The sequence below is a fragment of the Astatotilapia calliptera genome, chromosome 19 (assembly GCF_964374335.1).
Source record: "Astatotilapia calliptera chromosome 19, fAstCal68.1, whole genome shotgun sequence".
Taxonomy (NCBI): domain Eukaryota; kingdom Metazoa; phylum Chordata; class Actinopteri; order Cichliformes; family Cichlidae; genus Astatotilapia; species Astatotilapia calliptera.
This window is the reverse complement of record NC_137440.1, coordinates 6,611,142-6,625,856: the sequence shown is the minus strand read 5'-3', so window position 1 is coordinate 6,625,856 and position 14,715 is coordinate 6,611,142. Positions and strand designations below refer to the sequence as shown.

The window sequence follows — 14,715 nt, the reverse complement described above, 5'->3', positions numbered from 1 at the left end:
TCTGAGAGAGAAACAACTCTTCTTCTTTCTTTCTCTTCCTCCTACTTTCTTCTGGAAAGGCTCCCCAGTGGCCGTCTGCGCCTTCGCTGTCTCCCCACCGACTGAATCATGTCTGGCAGCGGAGACCCCACCTCCTCCTGTATTTGTGTTGGGCAATAATGTATCACCAGCCCCTCGTGTATTGGTCCACGGTGTGCCGCAGTGTAGGCGTGATGACTGGAATGTAGATTTAAAGACCGCTTCAGGCGAAAATTTTAGTGTGAAAACACGCTTGAGCTCAATATGAAGTTATGATGTAGCAATACAATGCTGTACTAAGTCTTGAGCCATCCTTCATTTCTTTGTATTTTACCAAGAAAATGAGAAATGGGTACAGTGATTTGTTGAAACATTTAGAAAAGCATGGAAATACATTATATAGGAAAGCTCAATAGTTATAGGGTTTATAAGATAATACTAATGATTAATGGTTTAAGAAATATGATATTGGTCAATTATCTATATATGTTTGATTTTAAGTTATTTAGAGTCCTTTATATTATAAGGTGAAGACCCTGCCATAATATAGAGAAACTGAAAACCCCAACAATCAGATGACCCCCTGTTAGCAGCACTTGATGACAGTGGGAAGGAAGAACACCCTTTTAACAGGAAGAAACCTCCGGCAGAACTAGGCTCTGGGAGGGGCGGGGCCATCTGCTGTGACTGTTAGGGAAGGAAGACGGGACAAAGACATAGTGTGGACATTAGTTGGGATGATCACCTTTATTCTTCAGCACATTCTGAGCTCTCTACAGCAGCTTGATATTTTTCTGAGTAGTCTTCAGCTGTCAGGCTTCTTGAAGGAATTCAGAGCTCTTCTTTGGATGTTGGCTGCCTTTTGTTTTGTTCGCTGTCAAGATGTTCCCACACTGCGGAGGCTGATAGTGATAGTGTTCCAAATGTGTGTTTTTCTATGTAAATACTCTTTTACTGTGTTGCAAGTGTGTTTGGGTTTGTTTTCATGTTTTGGCTTCAGCACACCAAGTTGGCTTTTATGTGAATATTCTTTATTTCCAGTTTGAGTCACACCTCGTCACTTTTTTCCACTAGTTAGCTTGTAGTTACTGAGTGGTGCCTTCCATGCAAACTACATGTGGCAGCGCTAATCTGCTAGCAACAAAAAGCAATCACAAGAAGGTTTTTGGTGCAGCACCCTCTTTGGAACCAATTTCCTCCAATGACAGCCAGTAACCACTGACCAGCATGTGTGGGAATACATTTTCCTTGTGCAACTGGTAGTTGTATCACTTCACAACTCTTGAGCAATGTGAGGATGGTGTCACGTGAGAAACCTCCATACAGCCAATCAACAGGAGAAAAACTAGCAAAAAAAGAGATTTAGAAAAGTAGAAAAGGGCGATTAGATGGATCAGATCCCTTGTTGTTATATTCTTGAACCTTTCGTGTCTGATTGTAACAACGATGCAGGCCAGTTCTAAAAAAGTCAATCTGCCATTAATGAACTCTTCATTCATTCAGACTGTCTGTACTTCAGCATCGCACGTCCAGTCACATTTTCTGCCTTCTTCTTCCTTTACTGCAAACACCGTGTTTGGTTTAATACGGCTGTCAGTGAGACACTGAAAGATTTAACTGGCCTATATCTCCTCCACTTTGTTGAGCGGTGTACATGTTCGTCTTTGCTGTCCTTATCTTACCTCTTTAAAAAGAAAAACAGACTGGAGTGCATTTATAGCTCCCTGGATGGTTCCATCAGATGTATGTGTAAATGCCACTCTCCTTCAGGGTGTCCCAGTTTGTGTCGGTGTGAATGTTATAAGGTGGTGTTTATTTTTTTTATTTAGAGCCTCCGATTACGGAGTGTTTGGGGGTTTGAGCTGAAGAGTGAGGTAAAGGCCAGTAATCTAACTTTAACCTGTGAGGAAGAGCTCTAATTAAAGCTGCATCCTGAGACTCTGTCCTACTTATCTGTGACGCAAACTTGGTTGGAGAGGATGGCAGTGAACATTTTCGCAAAGGATGCAACAACTTCAGTGCCTTATTCTTCCCTTTTTTAAAACCTTGTATTGGGGGGCAGCCCCCATTTTAAAAATATTTTGGTTCCAAACTGTTTATCACAGGGATTGTGGGATTTTGAGGACACTCGGGCCTAATGTTAGCTAATAACAAGCTGCTGTTGTTGCTTTTCAGGTGTCCAGAGACTGGAGGATTGCATGTCTGATCTGCTGATGATAAGTGATTGCGACAATATCAGGAATAAATAAACATGTTTATGCATGTTTTCAGGTGTAAACATAATGTTGTACTGTGGACATTTATCTGCTTTCTGTGCAGAGTTTTTGTTTCCTGTTCTCATGCTGTCCTCTATAGCCCAGCATGAGCAGAGGTCTCTTTTTTTCCTCTTGCACTTTCCCATTGTAGTGTACATTTCAGTGTTTTTTTTTCTGTAATGCAACCGTTCTCTGACTTGTATCCCTGTGTGTGTGTGTGTGTGTGTGTGTGTGTGTGTGGGTGTGGGTGGGTGGGTGGTCGGGGGGGGCAGGTTCATTCCACTGCAGGGCAACCTGCCACTTGAACTTGTGTTAGAGCCCTGACAAGTTCAGGAGGTGAGGCTTTAGGTCAGGAGGAAGAGGTGCAACTGAGAGAGGAGAGAAAACGGCAAATGTTAAATGGTCACAGTTTGAAAGAGCGATTTGTGACTGTGATTTGTTTCTAACCACATATGTAACATGTTTTATGTATGTCGGGGCAACATGGTGACTTTCACAAACTGGTGCTCACTCGATTATTTCGAAGTTCATGAGAATGTGTGAATTTGTCTTCCAACAAATTGATGTGTAATTGCACTAATCACTGTATATTTTTGAGTACTTTTTTCACTGTTAAATAACTTAGGCTAACTATCCTATAACTCTACTGTTACCTTTAATTAGATGTAAAATGAACCATCATAGTCGGAGAAGCTGTTTTACCTGTTTTGGCTGTCTGTCCACTTATGTCCACTAATTACTTACTGTGGCGTTAATCATCCGTTCCTGTATGTGAACACAGTTAACTGTGACTCAGCGCTCAGCGGTTGGTCTAACCTTTCTCCTCATACTTGCCCTCTATCTGTGAATAAACAGGGCTCTCCACATCTGTGCAAACACAGCTTTAGAGAGCAGCTACCTACACCCGATTATCTATTCTGTGGACAACAATTGGCATCTTAACAATAGGATGGTGCTTTGGCGATGTAGTAAAAGACTTCCTCCCACCCCGGCTGTCGCATTTATCTTGTAGAAAACTTTGTCCTGACAGTAACGTTACAGTTCTCTCCATGTCGTAAAGTAAACATTTAAACATCATTTAATTATGTAAAATAAGAAACTTGGTGATCAAAATTTGACCCTTTTTCCCGCCACAGTTCTAAAACACTGTAATGAAATGAAACAAACGTCTCTGTCAGGCCTCTAAGCAGAGCTGTTGCAGTTACATGTGAGCGTCTTAATCCAGGAGCTCACATAGAGACAAACATACTGCATTTATTGCATATGAATTGTAGGAGGATTAGTCAAATAATAGGAGAAGACGTATAACCCAGGATTATTCATTCTACCGGATTTACTAAGGCCACAACAATCAATTTTGTGCATAAAATTCTCTGCTGCCAAACTAGCACGTACAGTTTTATTAGAGCTGGTGACGCAAGAGATCAAGACCACAAACACTCATCCAGACGTGGTTTAGGCTGACGGCGATGGGGTATGCATATGTCTGACGAGCTCGTGTTGACATAGGCTGGAGCAGTACGATGAGACACGATGAGCCGAGTCTCTCACATTCCCAGACACCCAACTCAGTTTAGTAGGTTACACACATCTGGTTGCGTGCATGAGAATGTTTGACATGTGGAGTTTATCTAAGGTCACGAACTCACAGAAATGCATTGCAGCACTGTAATTATAAAGTCTCTCTGGAGCCTCCACCTGTGGCTACACCTGTACTGGTCCGTGCAGTGAGCTGTGGAAAACGTGTTTTTTCTGTTATTTGCGTGTAAAGATGTGGTTATGCAGGTCTTTGTGTGCCCATTTACATTTGCACACGTGTGTATAATGAAATCCGTCTGCCTCTCTACAGGTGTGTGTGCCCCGACATGCTTGTAGATGATGCTGGGCATAAAGTGATGCTTGTGTAATTACCACCATACTGATGTAGCAAACTGCTAACAGAATGCTTTTTTTATTGCTCTGAACATGGACTGTTGTTTTACTGTCTGATGGGTTGTTTAGTTTTCCTATAGGAGGTAATTCAATTCAATTTTATTTATATAGCACCAAATCATAACAGTCATCTCAAGATGCTTTAAACTTAAAAAACGCTACAATAATAGAGAGAATCAGATGATCCCCTTTGAGCAAGAACTTGGCGACAGTAGGATTAAAACAGGAAGAAACCTTCATCAGAGCCAGGCTCAGGTCAGCCATCTGCCCCGAGCGCTTGGGGCTGATGTGAGGAAGACGGAACAAACAACACCTTGTACTACTGGGGGAGGCTGTTCCCTAAAGGATTATTATTGCCATATAGGGTTCTGCTTGGATTTATCATATACGGTATAGTGGATGGATCTAGCGTCTGTGACGTCACCCATTGATTTGCAAAGTCCTGTTATGGAGCCTTGAGCTGAGCATTTTTGCTCTTGCCATGTTTTTCAAAAAAAAATTTTTTTTATATCCTGGATGTCCTTAAAATGCTTGTCGCAAAGGTCGTCCATATAGACAGCTGCAAATTTAGGTCGAGTTTGAAAGAGTTGATTTTGGAGCTTCTTTCTTGGCCGGCACTTTCAGTCCATGGAATTTCTGGGTTTTTCCCTGAACATTATAAACAACTTCCTCTAATCTGAGGCTGGCAGTTTGGGTTCATCCAGACGTTGGCAAAGTGGTGACACATCTGAGTAACTTGCACTTATATACAGTTGTTTAAACTGATCTAGGAATCTGAAGTTGTTTAGAAATGGCTCGAGAGATCTTTGTGTAAATCTACATTTCGCTTTCTTAGATCTTGATTGAGTTCCTTGGACTTTCTCATTGTTCCCTGCATTGGTCCAGTGAATGCTGTCAAACAAATCTGATTCATTCTGGTGAAGATAAACTACCAGTTGTTGTCAATTACAATCACAATTATGATCAAAAGGTAACACAAAGTTAACACTGAGCCTCATTAAGATAAGAAACCGTAGAACCTTGAACACCGCTTAAAATATTTAAGTGAATGTATGTACAGTATATATTTAAAGGCATCAAAGATGTATGCCGTGCAATTATTCCATCCTGGTAAAATAAAAGTCCAGAGAAATCATGAAAAGCCCAAATGACCATGGAATTCAGGCCCATGTTGAGTTGCTAGAGAAAGTTGATGACAGTTGCTGAGCTTAAGCAACTGTGGGCAAAATAACTCCTGGTGATGCACAGTGGGTAAATTCTGAATTAAACTTTTCTAGTTGTTGAGGCAAGTGACTGAAGGGTTTATGGGCTCAGTGTATCACTGATTGACATATTCCAGCATGGTATATTCATTAGAGAGGTACTGAGGCAATAGGAGCTTGGTATGAGCATCAGCCACAGAATGATGCATGACAGATGAATAGCTTTCTGTGTGTACGCCACTTTAGAATGACCAAAATGTAAAAAAATGAACATAATGTTCTGTTAAATATGATTAAATGAGTGAGTGAGCCTTTAAAATCATCAGGAATGGAGCCGATGGACTTTTTGCCCATAGTCTCCTGTAAAAGAATGGAAGGTTTGGGCACCATTGTTGTCTTTACTTTTTAGATCTGGGAGTTATATCCGGCTTTAAACTTTAAACTGGGTCTGATTGGTATACTTTATTGTTTTTGGTTGAATGGATGCTGGAGTGTGTTACTGTTTTTGGATGATGCCCTTAATTGTAACAGCTTTCTGAATTTTTTTTCCAGAAGACGCCGAAGCGATTTTTGCTGTCATAATAAACCTAAAATGAGGCGAGTATGGAGGGCATGTTTTTCTTTGGATGTGATGGTTTGCTTCTTAAACACATCCACAGAAAAGAAACTAACTCTCCACGTGTCCATCTCTCACTTACATTTCAACTAAATCTTCTTGGATAGTCATAGATATGATATATGTCAGATTTCTTTGGAAAAAATCACTTGGACTTCCATGAAATTCTCCCTGTAAATTTATTGAATCACATGTCGTCATCATCAGGTCAAAGCTTCCAATATGCAAGAATTATTTTCCATGACAGCTTCTGGGCGCACTCATGCAGGCAGGAGACAAACCTTGCAGTCACACGCTGAGCTCTCCCCTGAAACTTGTTTTTCTTCTTTTCTGTATCGATCCTAAAAGTCTGCAGGTTGCAGAACTCTTGTACTTTTCTTTGTTTCTGTGAGCTGATGTCTGTCTGTTTGTGTCCCCAGCGAAACAGCACATCAACATCGTGGGGAACCAGCTACAGATGAACCAGCACCATATGGACACAGCTTTGAACTTCTACAAGATGGCACTCATCAAACACCTGACCCGTGGCCGCAAAGCCTCCCACGTCATCGCCGCCTGCATCTACATGGTCTGCCGAACCGAGGGAACGCCGCGTATCCTTTCTGCTCAGAATAATAAGATAAAATGTCCAGCATAGGTTCCTTTTACATATCCTGCTCGACTGCATTATTTCACTTGTCTAAATGTTTTTATGGAGCATTTGCAAAGAAAATACATCCGGATATAAGAGCAAAATAATGATTAAGTATCAGCAAATTGAAGGTCTTTGCCCGTGTTTATATGAAAGTCACCCTCTGAATGGCCTACCATGGCGATGCTGTGCTTCATCCTGTTTTATGGATGAAGCTTGCCTTCACAGCTCTGTCCCTTCTTAGAAGAAACACACAAAACATATTTTTCTGCATGCCTCTTACTGCTTGTGTTACGTGTCCGCGGTGCCATATATCTGGCATCTTTTAAGCGATTGTCTCATGGCAAACAGATATGTGTCCCTCTTTCGCAACAGAAAATAGTTCTCGGTCTCACCACTCAATACACCATCTGCCTTAAACATCAGCTTTGTAGTTTTGTTTGCTAGCTGACTTTCTAGACTGTAAGTGTGTCTGTCTGATGTGTAGGGTCAAGGAATGCAAATTAGCATGACTCCGAGAGCCAAAATTGAGAGATTAATGGGAACTACATCAGGCTGAGTTGAACTAGAATGATAAATTTGAAGTGTGTCAAGCTGGCAAGTTAGCCATCTGCCTGTGTGTGTTGGTTTAAATGAATGTAATGAAGAATGCTCTCTGAGGGGAAGCCTGATCAAAGAAGTTTCCTCCATAACCGAGCTGCTTTTCCTGCATGCACCAGGGAACCCTTTCCTTTCTATTGCGCTCCTCCTGCAGCGGTTGAGCAGATGTTCAGTATTAGCTGAGACAAAGTTGCAAGTTAAATTTGCAAACCCGCCTTTTATACCGATGGAGGGTGGCACAATAAAGCCAGCAGGTTGCTTTTGATGTGAGCCTGCGGAGGCCGGGCCGCCTGTCACCGCCTTTCTAAATGTTTCATACAGCGCTAACGGCAGCTTATTGAAGTCGAGAGTGATGTGTCATCATCGGGATAATGGGACTTTTTGGTTCATCCTTTTTTCATAAGCACAGAAGCTCTTTATTTATTTATTTTCTGCTCTCAGTGTGGGTTCACTCCTGACTCACTTCACCTCCGAGGGTGATTGCGTTATGTAACTGCTGCACAGAACGGCCGCGATAGGTTTGCCTAATGAAAAGAGGCGAGCAGGGTGTAATGCATTCCTGCTGCATTGTTTGCTGGGCTTTTGTGTTTGTGTGTGTGTGCGCGCGTGTTGGCGCAGGCCTGTCTGTTTGTGCATGTTTTGAAGAGTGTCACTGGGGTAAAAATAGCTCCGCTCGCTTCCTTTTCCACAGCTGGGTGATTCTGTAATGTTGTCGCAGGGGAGGATGAGGACAAAGACGGAAGGAGAGTGGGGTAAAAAAGGGAAACATCCGTCAAACCTGGGGTTTAATTTACGAGGAGCGGCCACACTGTTGGGATCATTCATCCATTTTCAGACGCTCACCGATCGTTCATGTGTTGTGAATTTTCTATTTGTCTTTCTGATCTTCCTTCAATACATTCTTTCTATTTTCAGTTTTCCTGCTGTCTCATAATTCTGTAGTTTCCCATAAACTTCTTGTTTATGTTATGCTTCTTCTTCACTGTGGTGAATCATCTGCCTCCATCTCATCCTATGCTTAGCATCCTGTTGTGCTCTCAGTATATCCATGACCCTTCTCTGTCTTCTACTTTTCCTCCTGCCTGTAAGATCCATCTTTGACATCTTTTGTCCAGTTATATCCACTGTCCCTCCTCTGCATGTGTCCAATCCATCTTGACCTTGGATCTTTAGCCTTGTCTCTTGGTTCTGTATGATGTCACTGAGAAGGGACGTGCCTAACAGAGCGATCTGCGAGTAGAAGAAAGCTACTTTAAGGGAGGATGGCCTTACATACGGTTGGCATTAAAATGGCTTGCTTCTGACGGTGGATGAACTGGAGTCTTGCACTAAGGACCAGGTTTTTACTGAAATAAAACAAAAACAAGGTTTTAAATGATAAAATTATACAGAATTTATTTAAGCCTTTTACCATCATTAACTTCTTTCACTGCAGCTGAATACAGTCTCTTCTTACATGTTGATGGACCTCTGAGTGTGTCCTTCTGAGAGTGGCCACACTCAGAAAGTAGGGCAATTACTCTGCAGCCACAGCCGCCTCCTGGCTGCATCACACCGCCTCTCTGATCTCGCTCCAGAAACTTTGGGTCTTTTTACCTCTTTTAAGGCGGTCTGTCCTCAAAACTGCTCGGACTGTTATTTTTGGAAATGGTACCTGGTGTGATCATTTTTTTGCCAGATAATTACAGTTAGAGACACACAAACGGGCGGTCATTTCCATAAAGCGTCTGGTGTGAAACAACAACAACAGCCTTTACCTGTTTTATTTTGCACAGCAGTCTACTCAGTTCTTTTGGTTTTGCAGGGCATCTCATGTCCAAATCACGCGCATTAATCTGTTGCTCCTCCACTCTCTTGGTGTTTCAGGCTTTCAGCAGGTTTTTGTAGCTGAGATTTGTTCCCATTCAGCCACAGGGGCAATAATGGGGTCCAACAGTGATGTTGGCTGATGAGGTCTGACTCACAGCTTGTGCTCCAGTTCATCCCAAAGGTGCTGATTGATTGAGGTCAGGGCAAAGTGGGAAAACCTTTTCTTTATGGACCTGTCTTTAAGCTTTGGTGTCGTTGTTGAGTTTAAAAATAACACTGAATTGATCGGCCAGGGTTTATGTCCCCCACCCCAACCCAAGGTATCTCAACTTCTCAATTTCATAGTTAAACATCAGGTCTGAGGGCTGCAAATTTAGAGGCAAAATGCATTAAGAAGAATTATTGACCAGCATTAACAGGAATGGCTGCTGCAATCAAATGCTGTTTAATATAAGTACGGACTTGTGACTGATGTGAAATATTATAAGAGCCACTAAGATGTGTAACGGGGGAGGAGGGGGGAGATCAGAGGATTAAATATCTCCTGCTGTTGTATAAGATCTAAGTAGCCCCCTCACCCCACGGTCCAGATGTGTTGAAGGACCTGCTGCTCTTTATTTTCCTGATTAATGGAATCATCTGCACTTTCCAGACGGGATGTGCCGGGATTATCTTTTTGCATTTCATCTGCACTGCTGCTAATTCCATTGTGCGGTCTTTTTCAGAGGAGCCCCGCTAATCCACATAGGCAGCCTGGAGACAGGTGCACCTGTCGCCATAGAGACCAGTGTGTTCAAGCTGGTCGGGCACTGGGAGGACAAGCTATCCAGACCCTGGTCAGGCATGTTGTGTCTTTTTGTCAGGCCTATTGGGCGATCGTGGCTCAAGAGTTGGCAGTTCGTCTTGTAATCAGAAGGTTGGCAGGTCGAGCCCCGGCTTGGACAGTCTCGGTCGTTGACACTTCACCTACCGCCTACTGGTGATGGCCAGAGGGGCCGATGGCGCGATATGGCAGCCTCGCCTCTGTCAGTCTGCCCCAGGGCAGCTGTGGCTACAACTGTAGCTGCCTCCACCAGTGTGTGAATGAATGAATAGTGAAATTGTAAAAGTGCTTTAAGGGTCTCGAAAAGCGCTATATAAATGCAATCCCTTATTATTGTTGTTGAAGAGTCGCCTGGTTAAAAGTGACACTTAGGTGTCATTTGATTTGTGTTCACTGAATTTTAATTTGGCCCTCTGAGCATGTGCAAAGTCATACAATCAGGAAATCTACCTGCGCTTAGTTTCGTGGGTGGGTAGGGGGGGGGGAATCTATAAAACTGTCTTTATATTCATAGTACTGTGCAAAACTCTTGAACCACCCATCATTTCTTTACATTTCAGGAGGATGGGGACTAGGTGTAGTTAAAAAGCTCAAAAATACACATTTATAAGACAAAAATAGAGTTTCTGTAATTCAGACAAGCTTGAAAATCATGAAAATGGTTCTTCGGGCTTCCTAGAGGGTGCTGGCTACCTTTTTATTTGTTCTGTTAAAATGATTCCACACTGCCACAGTGATGTTGGGCTCTGGGCTCTGGTGAGTTTTGCTGTGTTATTTTGTTCTATCCAGGTTGGCTTTCAGTGCATTAGCACTGGTTTGGGATCATTGTCATCCTGAAAAACAAAGTTGTCATTCAGATGCTATTAGATGGTATCTGATGGATCTCTTCTGCATTAATAATTACAGAAGTTTTGTCATGAGCTCCAGCACCAGACTGAAATATAGACCCAAACCATGACAGAGCTTCTACCGTGTTTTACAGATGGCTGTAGCCTGCTGATGGCTGTCCTGTCTCTTTCCTTCATGTATATTGAAGTTAATTTGAAGCAAAACATCTCATTTTTGTTCATCACAAATTGGACATTTTTGCCACAGATTTTCATTCCAGTTCTTGTGTAATTTTGATTGCTTCATTTCTTTCTTTACGAATTACTTTGACAGCCATCCTTTTACTGAGACCCTTTCTGATGAGGCTTCAGCAAACGGTAGATGAATCAACTGAAAGGCCAAATGCATCTGTCAGGATATGACATGATTTCAAATACTGTTTATCTGCCCTAAAGAGATTTTTAGGACTGCAGAAAATACTAACATGTTGGTGTTTACCAAAGAAACAGTAACAAAGTGTCATTTAACCTCAGCTCTTTGCTAAATATGCTATTATATGTAGATAAAACTCTGGCTCATCCACTGAGTACATAACTTTTTGTTTGTTTGTTTGTTTGTTTGTTTTATGCTTGAATGACTCAGAGGTCAATCTTTTAAGTTGCTTAACAAACATTTTGAAATGTAATGTACAAGGACTTGAGTGAAAATGAGTGGGAAAAACAGCCGACGTCAAAAGTAAAGACCTTCAGAGAACCTGGAGAACTGTTGTTCAAGATCACCTAAAAACGATGACAGCCTGGCTCTTCTTCTGTTTGACTGTTTGGAAAAATACAAATCATGACCTGAACATTTAGTGTCCTTGACCTGGTTTTTCTCAGACATGCTCTTGGACCTCAGTGATATTCTGCAGGTAAGTTTTACTACGTCTATATTGGATGATTGATTGATTTGTTTTTGTTTTTTTTCATATTATCAGTGAATTCTTTGGTCTTTAGAACAAAATAGGGTAAAAATGTCCACATCAGTTCGATTTAAACTCTGAGTTGATTAGACTGTTTATATTAGACCATATTTCTTGTATTCTTTCATGAAATCTGCTGTAAATCCCTATTAAAAACTGTTAGAATGAAATAACTTGGATAAAAATGTCTTTCTCACTTTGATGCGTCTTAAGGCCCAACCCTGTTCAAGCAAACCAATTAAACACACTACCTTCTACCACTCCTCCCATAGTGCAGGTCTCCCTAGCTGCTCCTGCACTCACGCTTTCCCTCGTGTGAGTAAATCTTTCTCGTCTGCATGTGTATAAATTTAGTAAGCCCTCCATTTGTCTGCGTATTTAATTCACAGTGAGTCAGGGGTGTGGTGTTGGTGAGGATGGGACATTTCTCACAGTCACAGCTGGTCGGGGGCTTTTATTTTTATACACCCAGCTGTCCTGGAGGAGCCGTCCACCCCTCCCCCACCACCAGCACCACCCTGGCATTTGGGGGTTGGGAATGGATTTGTATTGGATTTTAGGTGGGTGGGGTTGTGGGGTTATTAATGCTGAGAAATGTGGCTGTAGCTGCTGCTGCTGGGGCGGTGGGGTGTGTTCTACTCTACCAATCACTTTTTATGGATCCACACCCAGACCACTTGGTCTTCCTAGCATTGTTTGGGTGAACGGTCAGCTTTGTCTGTCTTAGGCTGTTTTCTCAAAGCTGCTTAAACGGAGAGACTCCATTGCTGAGGGTCGGATCGATACCAGCTGCCTTTGCATCCAGCTGACGTTATGGCAGTTTAGCATGTTGGTCATTAATTGAGTGGTTCAGATGTTTCTTTCATGTGAGAGCTATATCTTTGCACACATGCAGAGTTTTGTGCAACAGGTGCTTTGGGTGGTGACCTCCGCACTATTTGGATGCTTCGTCAGTCTTTGGGGGAGTGTCACCACACCAGATGTTTGCCAGTTGGTGGTAACATGAAATTGAATCATTCCTGATCCCAGTGAGTGTTGTTCTTCATGAACAAATGCATTTGAGTTGCTAGTCTGGCTTTTGGCCCTCAGGGCTACAGGGATGCAGACAAAGATGATCCTTTGAGTGCTTTTTAGGATGCTGTGGGTTGTCATATATTTATTGTCTTATAGACCAATCAGGCAGAACATTCTGTACACTTGCGTAATATTATGTTGGCCCACATTTTGCTGCCAAAACAGTCCTGAACCATCAAGACATGGACTCCACTGGACCCCTGAAGGTGCGAGCCTCACATGTCCAGGGTCACCACTGTTCCTTCCTTGGATCGCTTATTGATAGATACTGACCTCTGCAGACTGGGAACCCCCAGCTGCAGTTTTTGAGATGCTCTGACCCAGCCGCCTGGCCATCACAATTTGGTCCTCGTCAAACTCGCTTAAATCCTTACGCTTCCCTATTTTTCCTGCTTCTGAGGACTAACTCCCCCCCTAATATATCCCACTGACTAACAGGTGGCATAATGAAGAGATAATCCGTGTTATTCACTTTACCTGTGAGTGCTCAAAATGTTATGTTTGATTGGTTTCAGCTGCTAAACTTTGTGCTAAGATTTCAGTCTGGGATCCTGGTTAACAATCGGTTTGGGATCATTAAGCAAACTTGCCATTTGCCCAGTTCCATTGTTTGTGGTATAAAGACATGCAGACCTGCTGACAGCAGCTGTTTGCCTTTGTAGCTTTCAACTTTATCAAAGAGCTGTTTATCCTCAGGCTTGTCAGAGGAGCTACCTTCAGTCATACGAACCACATCAGGAGCTCTTTAATTGAAAGCTGTTCCCCTCTAAAGCCCCAATCACTGTGTCCACCTGTTGAACTGTGACGTATCAGGTAACCACGCAGTAGTTTTGATTGTGGGGTGCTGGGGGTTGAACTTTGACCGTGGAAAGTTTGATTTAACGCTTCGATGGAGAGGAGATTGTTTACTCCTCAGGTTCTCAGGTTCAGCCACTGCTGAACTTTAAAGTCTCAGGCGTGACTCGAATGTAACGTTCAGACCACATGAGTGAATGTCACTTGTCTGTGATGACTGTTTACATCACGATGTTCTGCGTAATAGACGATTGACAGTTCTAACACTTATTTTTAGGATATATCTGCATCTTGTGCATCATACAGAACAAAGTTTCCAAAATTGCGTGAAATGTTTGCAATCTCTTCGTTCTTTTTCATTCTTCAACAGATTATAGAAACAGTGTGACTCTCGGTTCCTGTCTTACAGTGCAGCGTGTACACATTGTAAAAATAATTGTGTGCTTTTCAGCCACCTCGAGACTTCTGATTAATTAAAAGTTTTAATAAAGTGGCAAATCCAGCAAGCAAGTATAATTAGGCAAAAACAAACTACTTTATGAGTCCAGCTGAAATTGAGAGTGCCTCCGGTAATAAATCTCTCTGCACAGGAACACGGTGCACAGCTCCAATCAGGGGACGGGGGTCTGAAAACTGTGATAGATGTGTACAGCGGGCAGTTTGGGTCACGAGTTTCCATTTTTGCTTCTAAAAATGACCTGTTCGGCACGGTGTTATTACATGCACAAAAACAGGACCCAGATATAAAATATAAACTTGTGAGCTTTTGTCAATCACAACAAGAAATAGCAATGATGTATTGAGCTTGCAAACAGCTGGTTATTTGTAGTTTTTCTGTATCCAGTAGAAAAACAATATTTGATGAAGCTACATCCTTATATTGACACTCTGTTAGCTCCGGTTTTAATGTTTTCCAGCTCCGGAGAAAAACGCCTGTTCTTAAGGTGCTAAAGCTTCACCAGCTCTTCTCTAACTCTGATTGGTGTTTGGTGCTGGGCAGATCAAGCACACTGTGTTTTTGTGTTGTTTATGTCATCATTGAAATGAGGTTGGCTCCTTACTGTTTCATATTCTTGTGCAGATTACTCTGAGGAGTCGGTGTGACTCTGTATATCGTAGTATTAATGATGGCGAAGATGGCGTTTTATCAGTCACACAGTGGTGACTGCAC

General features: G+C 42.3%; 1 protein-coding gene across 3 annotated transcripts in view; it reads left to right on the top strand.

Moving 5' to 3' along the window:
- brf1a (BRF1 general transcription factor IIIB subunit a) overlaps positions 1–14,715 on the top strand; it is a 150,544-nt gene that overhangs the window by 9,342 nt on the left and 126,487 nt on the right. For all 3 annotated transcript variants that reach the window (XM_080293451.1, XM_080293450.1, XM_026152994.2), the window contains exons 4-5: positions 6,443–6,616; positions 11,593–11,624. In XM_080293451.1, the coding sequence (XP_080149577.1) occupies positions 6,443–6,616; positions 11,593–11,624 (206 nt within the window). The remainder of the gene's footprint in view (positions 1–6,442; positions 6,617–11,592; positions 11,625–14,715) is intronic.